General features: G+C 41.6%; 1 protein-coding gene across 1 annotated transcript in view; it reads right to left on the minus strand.

Annotated features, from left to right (window-relative positions):
* Window positions 1-16,915, minus strand: part of THSD7B (thrombospondin type 1 domain containing 7B) — a 552,862-nt gene that overhangs the window by 191,095 nt on the left and 344,852 nt on the right. Inside the window, exons 10-12 of the mRNA XM_048484496.1 lie at window positions 11,692-11,807; window positions 7,505-7,637; window positions 5,114-5,217 (exon numbers count right to left, since the gene is read on the minus strand). Coding sequence (XP_048340453.1) covers window positions 5,114-5,217; window positions 7,505-7,637; window positions 11,692-11,807 — 353 coding nt within the window. The remainder of the gene's footprint in view (window positions 1-5,113; window positions 5,218-7,504; window positions 7,638-11,691; window positions 11,808-16,915) is intronic.

The following is a 16,915-nucleotide window of genomic DNA, read 5'->3' on the forward strand; positions in this document are numbered from 1 at the left end:
GTACCCATTGCTAGGCAAACAAAAGAAAGTTGAAGCTGGCACTATGTAGCCTCCTGGCCACAGAGTTCCCAGGCAGATGCTATCAGAAAAAGATAACAAGGGAAAGCTAAAGAAAGGGGTACAGAAAGTAGGTTAGCTGGTAGACTGGAAGGAGAGAAAGAAGCAGAAAAAAGGAAGAGGCTATCATGGGATCTTTCAGGGAAGGAAAAGAAGAAAAAGTGGGGGGATGAGAAAATGGCCTATACAGCCATATAGCTTACACAAAATTCAGTTTTGTAAATCTACTGGATTCTGACATGTTGCTAAAGAAACAGACTTGGATTCACTTCACCTTGAAAGCGCTATCTTCTTTCTCGATTATGCAAAAGAACTGAATTTTTATACTGGTTGTGGTGGGTTTTCCGCGCTGTGTGACCGTGGTCTGGTGGATCTTGTCCCTAACGTTTCGCCTGCATCTGTGACGAAATTTTCAGATAGCAAAGCTTGCATACACACTGTTTGTACAACACCAACTTCAAAAAATCATAATGCAACGAGAAAGGGAAATGCACCTGGGAAAGCAATTGCTACACATGGAGCTGCCTTCACACATCTGGAATGAAAAGTCTTGTGATCAAACCTCCCAGGTAATGTTATTCTCTATTTTCAGTTTCATTTTAAAACATTTGTTTATCTCCTTTCCTGCACAGACACATATTCCTCCTCCTTTTTTTATTGCTCTCAGATTATGTAACTATTTCAGTCCATCACAAATAACAGCTTCTCTAAGCTTTAAACCATATGGTGCTGAAAATATGATAATCATTCAAAGCCCGTTTTGTCTACTTAGGTTTATTTTCACATCATTTACAACGGATCCCTTTTAATTGGGGATTGAACCTGGGAACTTCTGTATGCAAAGCAGTGACTTTACCACTGAGCCATAGCCCCTTCCAGCAACTCAGATTTAACCAGAGCTCAATCCAAGACTAAGATGCTCTTGGTGATGATTAAGCGAGTCAGGGTGTGAGAACTCTATGCCTTTTTGATGGCACTACATTACACATGAAAGCTGAAATCTAATATCATTGCTCATAGTGCACTGTATGCCTAGAATGTCTCAGAATTAACCATCTTACCAATTTTTTCAGCTAAATATTACCAGGTTGAGCCCTCCTCCTCACCCAGGACTATGTCCTACTTTTCTCTCCCTTACAATGGTTTAAAATATTAAAAGACTTTGGGCATTCTTTGCAATGTATGGTTCTGTTCTCTGTGCAGACACCAAGGACAGAATTAGGTAATTATGGATGTAACAGTTATATAACTGTTATGGATGTATGGATGTAACCAGTTATATAAATGGTTTTGATCATGCATGTTTACACCCATGTAAGAGGAAATAATGGAAAAGAAGAATCCATGGGGCATGTAAATCCACAATGTTGGATGAACTATGCCCCTTTGCCGAAAAGTTCTGAGAGGCTCATTCCGCACATGCAGAATAATGCACTTTCAAACTGCTTTCAGTGCTCTTTGAAGCTGTGCGGAATAGCAAAATCCACTTGCAAACAGTTGTGAAAGTGGTTTGAAAACGCATTATTTTGTGTGTGCGGAAGGAGCCAGAAATTTCTACTGAAAAGTGCATGTGGTTTGATTTTTAGTTTTTAACCACAGCAAATTTCTATGCTCATCCCTTTGTCCTGGGAAGAGATGAAGTTTTCAGATAGCAAAGCTAAATAGATTGCATACACACTGTTTGTACAACATCAGCTTCAAGAAATCATAATGCAACGAGAAAGGGAAATGCACCTGGGAAAGCAATTGCTACACATGGAGCTGCCTTCACACATTGGGAATGAAAAGCCTTGTGGTCAAACCTCCCAGGTAATGTTATTCTCTATTTTCAGCTTCATTTTAAAACATTTGCTTATCTCCTTTCCTGCACAGACACATATTCCTCCTCCTTTTTTTATTGCTCTCAGATTATGTAACTATTTCAGTCCATCACAAATAACAGCTTCTCTAAGCTTTAAATCATATGGTGCTGAAAATATGATAATCATCTACTGGGACAGCCTTCCATTAAAAATATTTTGCGCAGATTTCTAGAAGGAATGTCTAACAACCCAATAAGCTCCTCACTATGCTAAATTTGCTGCCAATAATTCACAGATGGTAGAATGTCTTTCCCTTTCCTTCAACTGATAACATAAATATGATTCGGGTCCACATTAAACAGTTAACATGCCATGACCATACATGTGTGAGGACCCCGCCACCTCCTCCAACCAAGACTCCTTAAATAATAGGGCAATCATCTTACTTCGGACTTAAGTGGTTTTTAATGCAGCCTAAGTGCCAGGGAACCTGAAACACGAGGAAGCTCATAAAGCACCTGGGTTGAGCCATGACATTGAATTTTTTTTGAATGAAGAGGAAAGGTATTGCTGCAAGGAAAGCAGAACTACAAGCTTCCCCCCCACCCATCCCAGTGGCCTATCATAGTCAATAATGACAGACTTTTCTATATTGGAGACATCACCCAAGATCCTGACACAATCCAGAGGTATCTGCCTAGGCCAAGGATATTGCTATTTCATTAACTAACTCACAATTCCCTTTCTCCGTTTTTTTTGTATGCAATCAAATAGGGCACTCAAATAATTAATTTGTCCTCCATCACGTTTCAGGAAGTTATGTTGCCTCACCTTGACTGTGTTCATGCCGATCTAACTCACTTCAACCTAATTAAAGTATGATAATCCAGTTGCCTCACCCAAGCTCTTTGTGCCCATGTAGATTTGGCTCGCAATAGCTTAATCAAAGTACATCCCCCATAATGTTTCCTGCCAAAGATAGAGAGCAGTTGACAATAAACTGCTTGACCTAGGCAAAAATCAAAATGATAAAACTGCCACCATCTCTGGCCCTTCTGTCCATAAAAGGAAGTAACCTCAAACCTGGAAATTGTTCCTCGCATTTCAAGTCCTTCTGAGAACTTCTGCTACAATCTGCAGACTTTGAGCCCTATGCGGGGGGAAACTGGGGTGGGTTTCCACTGGCAAAAATGCCCTCCCTAGGGCACTTACCCCGATGGAGGGGCAAAACTGTTGGTGTGCGCTTGATGCCAACCTCTCCAGGCACCGCAATATGGCAGTGGGGGAGGCACAGGAGCGTGGCTGAGGGAGAGCCCAGATTAGTCAGGTTCCTCCCTGCTATTCACCAGTTTGCAGCGGTGACTTATACAACCCAAAATTCTAGTCCATAGAGGCTTCTTGTCAACGGGGAGGCTGTTTTGGTTTTCAAATCTCTCCACACCACTGAGAAGTATCTCTGGGAGAGGTGGGGCAGTGAGGTCACAGTGCCGCCACTCACCTCACCACTTGGATGAGGCCTTTTGCCTCCTTGCTTTGCCAGCTTCTTGCTCTCTCTCTCTCCATGGCCTTCAGCTGCATCTCCCACAGACCAGTCCAAATCTTGAACCCCAGATTTAAGGCTGTACGTCCCTTCCTTAAAGTTCCCAATTCCCCCCTCCCCCCATTTTATAAAATGCATCCTTTTGTTGATGTGTATGTAATTGCTCAGGGAATCAATTCTCAAGTGCTCACTGTAGATTCTTTACATTTTTTACTTTTATGGAACTAAGTTATTTGCTTGTGTGCTCTATTACCACCCCCAATCTTTCTTCATAATTTTATTATGCCATTCTGCTACTAAGATATACATCCTGATATACAGAGGTTACAAGGTCTCAATAAAATTTTAAAGCTAATTTTCCCTTTAAAGTCACTTTCTTCTGCTCTGTGTCCAGTTTGGGTAACACACGGATGCACAACATTATACATTTTCAGACTTTCTGCAGTACTTTATTTTCAAGGAACTCTCCTTATCTCAAACAGGGTTTTTTTTAACTTTCTGCAAAGATAACTCAGTTGATTCTTCTAAACTAGCATTATTTTTATGGAAGTTTCTCTCATCGGCTGTATGTTTTTTTCAATCCTTTAAAATGCAATCTTTTACATAAAGTATATGTGTGTGCATATTTACCAAATAGGTGAATAGGCAGGCATTATACTGTTTCTTTCCTCTTCCCTACAGAACTCTGGAAGAATGTTCATTTTTCCTAGATGAATCAGCAGATCTTAAAGCAATCCTTTCTTTATTCTGTTCTACAAATAGATGCTACTGCAGACTACACTTTTCCTTACTACCCAGAATGACTGTTGCACAAATTCTTCTCCTTTTCCTTCCTTTGGAAATCAACCCATCAAACATTTTAATTTGATCAGTGCGACCTCAATAAATTGATCAGTATTATTTAATTTGGATTTAATAAGCACAACTTTGTTTCACTCTTTCTCTACAAACACACAAACATGCAATCTTCCCCCTCTCTTCAGTTAGAAGGGGGCACCTTTTCTAAGCACCTCATACTTCACAGAACCATGGGGGGGGGGAATGTAAGATTAACTTTAGAAAAATTAGTGCCCATTTTCAATAAACCATTAACCTAAGAAAAGCATGATCAGCCAACATCAATACCATCACCATTCTCAATGGAACACCATTCTCAAAGAAAGTACCCTTCAGTGAACATACTGCACAGGGGGCCAGAATAACAGCCCAAGTCACAAAACAAATAAAAAGTTGGTGAAAGAATATTACCTTATATACACAAACCAAAAATAAAAAAGAGGAAAATAAAAGATGGAAAAACTAGTCAGAACAACAATGCTACAAAAATATATTTGAGTTATTACAGAAATATGCTGTCACTCCAATCTCAACAGGAAGTTGTTAGATTATGATATATCGGGTTCTGTGGCAAAAAAAGAAATCATTCAAAATACCATGGTTCAAGAGAGATTTAATTTGAATGTTTCTTAAGTAACTCGGCTATAGTGATAATATATTAAAAACAATTTGTTCTTTTCAGCTTGGGAGGATTCAAAAGGATGTTGTTTAAACTGTTACTAAGAGTAGGATATAAAAACACCTGATTTATCAGATGCTCCATGTAAATTACGCATAAGAATCCAAGGACTAGCTGGAGGGCACGAAATGAAACTGGATAATGAAAAAACATAGGAAACCAACATTTTATCAAGGAAATTCACTTATTAATTCTTACCTCTTGACTGCAAGCCGTGACCACATGGCTCACTGACTCCTAATATACCTTGTCTTATAGAATCTGGCACTAGTACACACTGACCCCATTTATGGATCTTCCAGCTGGAAGAGTAAGAGAAGAAAACTTACAAAGCTGTGACTGATCTTTAAAAACAAGCCATCAAATTAAAACAGAGTATTCATCTAATGTGTGACTATGTTTCAGGTGCAATTTATCCAATCAAACATCAGCATTTCATTTATTATAATATAGCGGCTCTCTACATATTGTAGCTGTGGTATATCAAAACCCCAACAACAAATGTAAGAAAATGTGGAGACTGTAGAAGAGAAACAGAATGCAACATTAAATTGATACAAATTGATTAAAATAAATACAGTGTACTAAATGGGTTGCGGCTTCATCAGTATTTTAGTTTACCAAGCAATGCAGCTGTAAACACAGAACTTCGGTTTTAAAATATAGGTGCTATACCCTACCCAAGGACAGGATAGTATAGTATATGAACAATCACACTTTTAAGAAGGATATAAGAATAACTTATTAAAACTAACATGTTTTTAAACATGCAAGATGTACAGTTTAGCTAGATCAGCAGGTTCATCAATGTGTCAAATATAAAAGCTAATTTTCCTTAAATACATATATATCATTTAGTTGTATCCTATTATTTGACATAATTGACAGATGTTCCTAATGTAGAAAAAATATCTTTAACATTTGCAATCAATTGGCAGCCTGATAATACAAATCTTTTGTTAGTACAGCACACACAGTTTGTCTGACAATAGCTAAACCAAACCTTTTTTTGCTTATCAAGTATCAATGATTTAACCCTTTGCCTTACTTCCTTGTAACATAAGAACATTTATGTGATTTCCAGTCTTGGGACTCAACAGCTCTCATGAATGCTATGATAGAGCCTGTCCTATCCTCACTCCTTGTCTTATAAATTCTGCACTATTGTGAAGAAAACAGAACCAGCTCTAGCACAGCAGACCGTTCCAGACCAAGGACCTACATTAAATAACTGTTAAACTACAATTGTGGAACAGCAAGTCACATGACTTCAGAATTATATGGCATGAACAAAGGAAGCTGGAGTTAAGCTCTTTCCAGTGTGAAGGACAGGACAGTCAGCAATAGACTAAGATACTGACAGCCCAATTCAGAGCGGGAAGAACTCCGCAGTGGCTGGAGACAGTGCAGCAAAGGCAGTGCCATGCCGCCTTCAAAGAGATTTCCGTGGCAAAAACGCATACAAAAAACGAAAAATCATAGCCATCTGGAAAAATACCATTTGAAAAAATGACGAATGCCATCATTTGCTATAGCATAAGTCTGCAGCCTGGAAGGGAATATTTCCTGATCTGAAACCCCAGTGGAAGCCGACTAAAGTCAGCTCCATCCCTGGGAATGCTCCCGGCCCACCCCCCGCATGCTCTCCTATGCCAGTTTAGCTCCTAGGCAGCAGACTGTAACAGATTTGAGCACTGCAGAGTTGTGCAGTGTCCGCACGCTGGGATTTTTGCTCTTTCCACAGGCATAGGTGCCCCTCACACTGGCAATGTGGACAAACATGCCAGCGCAGGCCTGCACTGCTTTTACAACCCAGTCCCCTGCCCCCCGGGATTGGGAAGCCCCAGACATGAAACACAAGTCAAATACCTGTTGGAAACTGACCAGAGCCTGAAAGGAGTGGGGTGGCATAGAAACTTAATAAAATAAATAGCAGAAAATACACAAGAAATCATATCTCTTAGTCTGCAAGACCCAAGCAAGGCTGTTAATGACAGGATGCTTTGGTGGTTAATAATTCATAGGGTCACCATAGGTTGAAAGCTATTTGATGGCACTTAATACACACACACACACACTCTACAATAAGGAACAAACCATGAATCAGAACTGTATTGGAATCTTCTTCATTGCTGAATATGAATAACCTTACCTTGTCATCCTTCTGCTCCTCTCAACACATTTGAAAAGAAAAGCAAGATGTAAGGCACCTTGTTATTTATGGACTTGAACTAACAGCAGATTTTTTCCAAAAAAGTGGCTGCACAGGAGTTTGCAAGCAATCCCTGCAACACACCCAGGAGCCCCAATTCCTAAGAGATATCGCATAGCACCAGCATTTCCATGGCTGTTGGGTCATAGTACTGGTAAAAGACCAAGAAATCTCATTACATTGATTACAGCATCTTATAGCCAGTCTTATGAACCACACTGATCCCCAAAAACAGAATTTCAGAGGCAGAAGGAAATTAGAAGTCATGTGCTGCCCCCACACCGGATACTTTAGCTTTGTGACTGCATGGTTGTATACAGACTAGAGTATGCAAATTTCACATTTAATGATTTTGTTCTTTTGATTATTTATATTACCTGTACGCCGGACAAAGAGGGATGTTTTCACATTCTCTTTCTTCAAACAAAGTGTCTGGGCATTCTTGTCCTCCATTGACAGCATCTTGAATGATAATCCTGTAGCGAGACTGTTTCATTGTAGTAGAATTACCTGATTTTTAAAAGATGCAATACAATGTATTTCTACAAGGGACAGTTAAACCCATGCATTAGGCATCTTGCCTTTTACTGAAGAAGCCACTAACTAGGTATAATCAAAGTCAGAACCTAGTGAAACATACACTTTATCAGGAATCCTCACAGCTGACACATGGGTACAATTAATGTGATTAGGCCAAAGGGAGAGTTACCTATAGAGCTTCTGATCCTATATGTCTGCTCAATAAAAGGAATATGAGGATAGTCAACTGCAAAATAATATTCTCGATATATTTAGGAAGAAAGAGTTGCAGGAAAAGAAACCCAGATATCAAACAAATGAATGGTATCTAAGTCACAACATTCTGTTGCTACGATCCAGCAATTATCTTATAGGCATGGAAAGGGTTTTATACATGTGGAATAAATAATAGCAGCTCAGGGACAAATGACAGGATTCCATTCTTTGCACATATTGGTAGGTGAATGGTACAGCACTGAGTAAAACCAAATGCCTACCATCATCATTGGGTGACCCAGATTTTCAGCATTCCAGGAAATGAAGAAAAAGTTCTCTTTACCCACTTTCAACATCCACACATAATTTTAGAAATCTGTATTGCACCCAAGATATCTGTCCCCTGAACTGGAAAGCCCCAGTCTTTATGCTTCCTCATATAAAAGATGCTCGAGCCCTTAATAACTTTGGACACTCCCCCTGCACTTCTTATAACTTTATAATATATTTTTTCAGATACAGCAACAGGAATGACATTATATTCCAAAGGTAGTGAAATCATATGTCTATATAAGAACGTTATAATACTTGCCATTATACTTTCAATCCCTTTCCTATTACTCCCTGAATTGGATCTTGCCTTTTTAGCTACTGCAGCATAGTGAGCTGCCATTTTTAATTGAGTTATTCACTACAACCCCCAAGACATCTTTTCTCCTCAGTTTCTGTCACCTGGAATTGGTAAGGTCCTTTTGGAGGTTGCACATATTGGTAAGGTTCAGTTTTTGCCACATTGAATTGGTCCTCTTGGATCACTTCATTAATCACTTTGGTCTTTAACATCCTTAACTATTTGTTATCATTTGCAAACTGAGCCACTACATTGCTCATCTCAGAGGCGTATCAGGAGGAAATGGCGCCCGGAGAAAGGATTGTCTCCGGGTTCCATTTCCCCCTGATACCCCCCTCTACTACACAACTACATTTGTGTTCTGTTTTAAAAATGCTTTTGAATTCTACCTTATTGCCCTAAAGATTTTTTAAAAAATCTTCAGTAACGCATAACATGAAAATTACGGCAACCAGCAATTCAATCTTAAAACAGATGTACACCTAAACTGAGAAGGGGGGAACTATTTAGGACTGCACTGTTTGTATTTCAAAGGCAAACTGTGTATCCTTTCTTCATAATAGTAACTTTAATAAAGAACCAATTATGTGTGTAATAAGTGAGAGGATATATGACATCGAAAGGGATCAATAAAATGAAGCTTTCTCTACATTTCCTTTTCAATTCCCATTTTCAATTTATGTTTTCCATTATCGTGTTATTTCCTTAAGCTCAGTGTCATCTGCACTGAAGGTGTATGATAATTCTTTGCCAGGTAGCTTGACTGATGACATTTAACTGAAGGGCAAGCAATAGGTGGGAAAGCTGGCTGTAGATTTTCCATCTCATTTCCAGGTATTTTGTCTGAAGAAATATATTTGTTCCCCAGCCAATGTCTAATTAACTTTTTTTAAAATGTCCATTTGCTTAAGTCTTATTATGCTGGTACAAATTTAATTTTATATCTGGCTTACAATACCTGTTCTTCTTTGTCTGAAGCTTAAGCATTCATCTACTTACCATTGTTATCATATAAACTCCTCATGCATATATATCACAGTGTTGTCTAAACTTCCAAGTGTACTGCAGCACAAATTAAAGAACCTGCACTCAAGCCATATCAATAACAAATCCAGTGAGCGACAAAATCCCCACAACTCACTTTTAATTTAGAGCCATATTAAAATAATAAGTCTGCCGAGGAAGTTAAATAATTAATTTGGAAGATTTTGCTTTAAAAAATGTACAGGATTATCCAATAAACAAAGCAATTTACTAGTTAATTTATTCCACTTATTCAGACACTGTTCATTGAAAGTATACTAAATAAGCATCTAATTAAAACATTATTCATTATTTTTAAAAGGACCTAGGAAATCTACCAGAAACTGAACACACTGCAGTTCACCGACAGGAATTTTTCAAGGGGCAGAAAATATGAGAGCATATGAACAAATATAACTTCCATGCTGAGAGTTTAATTAAATGCAGAATTTGCCATTGTAAGTATCAGTGGAGAACTCTGCATACAGCATGCATAAGGACCATACTGGGGGAAAGCTTATTTAGTAAGAAAGTGCATTTTAATTACAATTGTATTATATTTTTTTCTTTTAGAGCTGAAAATAATGGCTTTGAACGTTCCCTGATTTTTCCAGAACACTGGTGAAAACATGATCCACTTTTCCCTAATTTCTGAAACCTGCTCTCATTCCACTACTCTGTACAAACAGCTTTCTCTAGGAAAGGCTAAGTCTACAAGAATTATCTTAAGTGACGAGCATTTCATTTGATATTCAGCACATTACTATCGTACTCCAGACTCTTCCCCAGAATCAGTGAGCATTTTGAAAGACTGGGCAAAATAATTTTCATTTTAAAAAAATGAAGTTGTGAGAACAACTTCACACCACTACTAATCCAAATGACATTTGAAATTGAAATTGTTTGAAATTGTTTCAATAGATCAACCATATCTTCCTCAAGATAGGATTCAGTCAAATAACTATGCTGAGATAATGTTAAACTGATCACATTTTCAATTGGTTTAAAAACTGATTAACCAAACTATCTCCTGGCTGTGCTTGTACAAACAGTTGTAATGACCTCCATGGCTGTCTACATGAACATAATGGGTTATATCATTGCAGCAGGCCATTGCATAAGGCAGACCAATTCACCTGCACTTCTGTCGCAGTGCTGGAATGTTAGGAACACAGCACCCTATATGCTCTTGAGGAGCTTGTGCCGTGACCTCTAGCTAGTCTGAAGATGTTGAAGCAAACTCAAATTTGCCATCCAGGTATTAAAATTCCATCCCCAATTCAAAGCAAATAAGCAAAAATTAGGTCAACAGTAGTACAGCAGTGGCAGTGGTAGCAGCAATAGTAACAGATGGAACTGTGATACGAACTTGAAAATATTACAGAATCAGACCTTTAAATAAAATCTGAAAGCTTTTTGAGATCCTTGTTCTGTAACATGTAGTCCATGGACCACTGCATCTATGGCCCTCAGGTGAGCCACAGGAAACTTTTAAACTACAACAACAGATAAACAGTGCAAGCCTAAAGACACTTTCCTGGGACTAATCCTCATTCCACAGCCCCAATAAGATTATGAGCAGATCTGCTTAGGATGGCACTGTATTACCCAATAGAACTTAAGCAAAGAAACTTCTGGAATGGCAGTCTCAACAACAGTCTGGGTCTACCTAGCTTGCCATCCCATTGGGGGGGGGGGGGGGCTCTGTCTTTTCTTAGATTCTGAATATGAAAGTAGAGCTTGATGTTCTTAATTTTGTAAAATTCTTAACAAATTAATGCTCTTGTAATATTAACAGATCAAAAAGTGATTGGGAGGTTCTGGCAAGCAGTCAGTACAGACCCATGTAGCAGCATGCACAACTTTGGCGACAGTATGCACAACTTTCCTCGCTTCCAGTACACATGCACAACTTTCATGCTATAGTAGTACAAGCACTGTAAACATCATGGTAATCCCAAGTTGGATCCACATTGGTGGGACTCAAGACGATGTGTCTCGACTGGAAACATTATCTAAAAAAATTTCCCCTGCATACACCCAGATAATCGAACGTCTTGGAACTGTAAATATTCCTTTATGATTTGTACTGATATAAAAGCAGACTTATGGTTGAAGGTAGAAAGCAAACAGGGTATTTTCAGATTTTATTTATTCCCTTTTACAGAAACATACCGTGTTGGCAAACAGTAGGGCAACTTGTCCATTCACTGAAAGGGGTCACCACACAATCTTTTTTGCATGTGAGTAGACAGGGGCGGACTGTTTCTGGCCTGATGGATTCTGGGCACCTATCAACATAATTAGAAATGCAACACATGAGAGACCCAAAAAGGAACAAACATTATTCAGGAAAAAATGCTCCACAGTGCAAAAATGAAGACTGCTATGAAAGATCTGTTTAATGTTTATATTTCCAAATTAAAAAAGGAACAAATCTCAAGTGCATTATATACCATTGTCAAGGACTGGGAGCAGCCCTGGATTTCCAGGCCGCATTTACCCCAAAAGAGCTTGGTCAAGTGCTCAGGACCTGAAATTGTCAGGATGCCACAGGCTGGGTGGTGGAGGTTGGTTGAAGGTGGAGGGAGGAGACAAACCAGGGGCAGCCAGAGAAGAGATCTTCTTTCAGGCAGCCAGGAAAGAGGGCTTTCTGAAGCCAGCACAGCAAAAGGCAGGCTGAAGAACTGAAGACAGGTCAAAAGCCCAAGCAAAGCAGAACCAGACTCCACCCTCATTAGCAAAGCTGTCAGTCAGATTACCGGCAGCTGCACTCACACAGCTGAAAGGGGGATTTGAGAGAGGGTTTCAGAGAAAGCAAAACGTGGGGCTTGGAGGAGGGATAGCAAGGGAAGCAACGCCAAGCCAAACAGAAGGAGGGTCCAATCCCAGGGTGAGCTTACTCCATACTCAGCCAACCTAGGGAACTAATGAAGGCAAGGATGACCTCCTTAAAAGGAGCCAGTCTGAGGCCAGGTGTAAGGAATTCCATAGACGCAGAAATAAAAGGCTTTGGGAGTAAAAGTCCATTTATTAAGACATCTTAGAAAGCTCAAGTACACGCAGTGGCAGGAATGACACCTCCCGCCAGAAGCACAGGTTATAATACCAGTCACCCCATCCCCCCTTCCTGCTTCCCATGGGAACAGAGGCTCTATCCCCACAGAAGATAAAAGTCTCCCACATGCATCTAACACATCAGCCTGGCTGTGGAATGCACTCAAGGTTACTTCACCATCAACACCCATTGAATCTCTTTACACTCTGCCTCCCTAGTGAAGACCCTCTGTGGTTTGTGCGGAAAGGCGCGTGGAAAGCAGTGAAATAAGGGTAAATTTTAAATAAGTTTCTCTCAACAAACCCATTGATTATAAATTCTAGAGGGAATATCCCACTCCAAGAAAACTAAATATTGCAAGCTGCCATATTAAAGGAGTCCAGGAGAAGCAATTTCAGAAGTGCTTGTGGCCACTGGGTCAATAGTCGGTGGGGCCTCTCCTCAAGTGGTCGCAAGCAGGTAATCGAAGCGGGAGCCTCCCTTGGAGCAAGCTGGAGTCGAAGACAGGATGGATGTTACTGGTGAGAGTTAGGCACCCAAGGGCAGGACACTACTAATCACTTTAGTAATCTGAAAGGTCCTACAAATCTCTGCTAAGTTTAACATTTATGCATCGCCTCTGAGATTTTGTAGATAAATACACCCAGGAGCCCACACCGCAGAGGGAAATCCGGAAGGTAGTTTCTATCCATTGCAGTTTTGGGGAGTCCCGCTTGCTGTGCGCGGTTCGACCACTTCCATCCCTCGGCTAGGGATGAAATCCATTGTTGAAACTCTGGGGGTCCAAAGTAGCTGCGGTAGTTGCGGGTAACGCGGGAAGGGAGCCACCAGACACAATTTCAAAGGGGTTTTCTTTGTGCTACTATGAACTGCATTGTTGTAGGCGATTCAGAAACGGAATAAGTTCTCGCATCTAAATTGTCCTTGGTGGTAGTTGGTGTAAATAAACGAAATAATTGCTCTAGGGTTCTGTTCGTTTCCGCCTGCCGGCCACTTTGAACGTAGGAATAAGGACAGTCAAGGCCCCAACAACCTCTAAAAAACGCTTTCCAGAACTTCTTTGAGATGAATTGGGGGTCATGGTCGGAGACCACCTTAACGGGGCTGGGAATGGAGACGGTAAACATAAGAATAAACAGCCGCTAACTTAGGGCGGAGGGGATGGAAGCATGGAATAAAATGGGCTTGCTTAGAGAATAAGTTCACCACCTATAAAAAATCAGACAAGGCGGACTTCGGCAAATCTGTAATGAAATCCATTGGAGATGACTTCCTGGCTACGGGAAGCCACCGAGAGGTTTCGTCAGTCCATGGCTTTCCTGGATGGTTTCCTTTGGCTTCTGCACAAACCGAGAGCCTCTTTAATGTATGCCTCAATGTCTCTTTATGCGCATTGCGCTACCACCAGAACTGCCGGGCGGGCTATGCAGAGTTTTCTAAAGCTAAAAATGTCCAGCCGAACGGCATCGTGGGTGTTGTAAGAACTTGGTTTGCGGAGGGGGGGGAGGCATCGCATCTAACATTCCCTCCGCCAAAATCCATTCTCCAAACGCAATTGGGAGTCCTCCTTCGTCATTGGAGGCTCATGGCAGCTCCGCCTCCACTCCTGCAGGAAAGGAGAGGACGACTGGGAACGGGGAATTGGGAGAAGGGACGCTTGAGGATCGGGTGACAGCCAACCCAACTGAGGGGGTAAGAATAGTGCTGGAATGTCTCAAGGCAGCTCCACCCTCTCCCTCGGCAGGAGCTGGCCAGCTAGTTTGTTGGTTTTCTCCTAGGGAAAAATGGACTGTAAAAGAGAAACGAAAAGAAATCGGGCTCCAACGGGTTGTTTTATGGACATCTTGAGGGGTGGTGAGCTGCCAGGTTTCATGATCCACCAACTTGAAAGGTGCCTAGCCCCTTCCAGCCAGTGCGGTTTCTGCTGAGAGGCTGCCTTTGATGGCCGCATTCTTGTCTCCCAAGCAGTCCAGTTGAGTCTCGGCACCAGAGAATCTCTTAGACAAATAAGTACACGGAACCAGTCTACCATCTCTATTTTTCTCTGCAACAGGGGCTGTCCCCAGCTTTGTCCTGAGGCGCTCCACGGAACCACAAACGAGATCCGGGTCAGGGTGCTTTAGGATAGGGTTCGGTGGTAAACGAGATCTTTTAAGAAGTTGAAAGGTTTGACATTTCAGACCAGAAAGGGGCCCTGGCTTCATGGACAGTGGATCTTACCTCTTAGTGCTGGCAGAGGTCTGTGAGTGAGAGCTAGTTCAGCAAATTGGGTATAAAATCATAGAACATAGTAAAACCAAGAAACGACTGGAGTTCTTTTGCGGTTGGTGGGCAGGGCTACTGAGGACTGTCAACTCTTTTGTTATATTCCATTGACATTCTCTGGGCTAGATCCGTAATCCTAAATAGCCGGAGGTCTCGATGAAAACAGCATTTGAAAGAGTTTGGCAAAGAGAGAGTTGCTGCTGCCAATACCTCTCAACCAATATTTCATGCTCTCTATAGTTTGCTGGTGCAAATTAAAACGTCATCTAAGTATACAACTACCCTCAGTACAGTAAATCATGAGAACTTCTGATATGGGCCAAGGAAAGCTCCGGGGCCCTACTTAACCCGGAATGGCAGTGGAGTTCACTTCTATGGCAAGAGAGCCTGAACGCTGTTGCTGTAAATCCAGTCTGACTGTTCCAGGATCTTTAATATCATGGACTGACAGATCTTGGGGCATATTGTCGCTGGAGCTGGCCTTTGGCACGGGTCCAACCCGAGCTGGACTTCATGCTGTTGTTCCCGGGTCCCTCTGTATGGTTTTCGCCTTTGTTGCACCAGCCTGCTCCTCCTCCTATAGTTGGCGCTCACGGTTCCATGCCGCTTGGGCATCTCAAGTCGCCCACTTCCTCATCCCAGCCTCTCGGAAGCGTGGGAGAGGAAACTCGTCCGGCTGGGAATGCAGGCTTTCCCTAGCTCTTCGGCTATCAGGAAGCGAGCCACCGGAGACACCTCGTGAGGCTGTGAGGCCACCGTATTCCCCGAGGCACTCAGGTGCGGTCACTGACCGGGATGGGGGTCCATTAAAGCGGCACGATACCCTCCCACCCCAGGTTGAGTCCTGGTGTCCTTTGACGGCTCCTATGCTGAGCTAATGGCAGGGTTCCTTGGGAGCATCACCAAAAATACGGTCCAGGAATCGCTCAATGGACTCTCCTGCTGCCGTATTTAAAGGTGGTCGCCTGGCCTCCATGACAGGTTGCATCTGAGGTCTTTGTAATCCACACCAAAACGGTAGAGATCCGACCCACAGGCCATCCATGGATACCAAACGACCTTCCAAGAAGTCCCCTATCGCTGTTGCCACGCCCCTGGCTCCAACGGAGAAGGAAGACCTGCCTCCAACGGAGTAAAGGAAGATCTGCATTGATATCAGGACGGGAAAGAGCCACCAGCTGGTGGCCCGCTCTCCCGCCGGCTCTCCAGATTCAGAAGGGAAAGGTCGGAGCCCCTTTGGGGCTACAACAAACCTTCCAGAAAGTAACATCTAACCTCTCCATCAAGACAAGAGGTCCACTGTGCAAGAATATAGATGGGAATTCAGGGATTCCTGCTACAATGTATGGAATTCCATAGACGAGAAATAAAAAGCAATGGTAGAGTGAAAAGTCCATTTATTAAGACATCTTAGAAAAGCCTAAGTACACGCAGTGGCAGGAATGACACCTCCCCGCCTCTGGTGAAGCATTGGTGGGTTATAATACTCAGTCACCCCATCCCCCCCCTCCTTGCTCCCATGGGAATAGAGGCTTCATCTCCGCAAAGATAAAAGTCTCCGGCCATGATCTTGGCCCATCGCCCGGGCTGTGGAATGCACTCAAGGTTACTTCACCATCAACACCATTGAATCCTTTACACCAGGGAGGAAATTTCTGGACTTCTTCTTAACAATAGGGAATGTTCCAGATAGGATAGAGGTGAGGTCACCTACATTGGCATGTGAGAGCAGAAGAGCAAGTAAAAATGAAGCAGGTTGCTAACTTTGTGAATATTGCAAAGCTGACAAAGATCTTTTGTTTCCTAGAAAGGCTGATTAAATTATTATATTAGCATTTTAATTATTCTATAATTCTAACATATATTGTTGTGCAGATCAGTCACAGAACTGATGAACTCTGTTAGTATCATTCATTTTCTTGGAAATGCAAAGTAAGCGAGACATATTTCCCATCAACGAACTACATGGTTTATGATGTATTGTCCAAGTATACTCAAATCTGTTTTTCATCATTATTCATTAAGGAGCAGTATTTCTAATTTGTTTCTACTTTCTGTCCTCCAGACACTACCAAA

This window comes from Sphaerodactylus townsendi, linkage group LG02, assembly GCF_021028975.2.
Source record: "Sphaerodactylus townsendi isolate TG3544 linkage group LG02, MPM_Stown_v2.3, whole genome shotgun sequence".
Classification (NCBI taxonomy): Eukaryota; Metazoa; Chordata; class Lepidosauria; order Squamata; family Sphaerodactylidae; genus Sphaerodactylus; species Sphaerodactylus townsendi.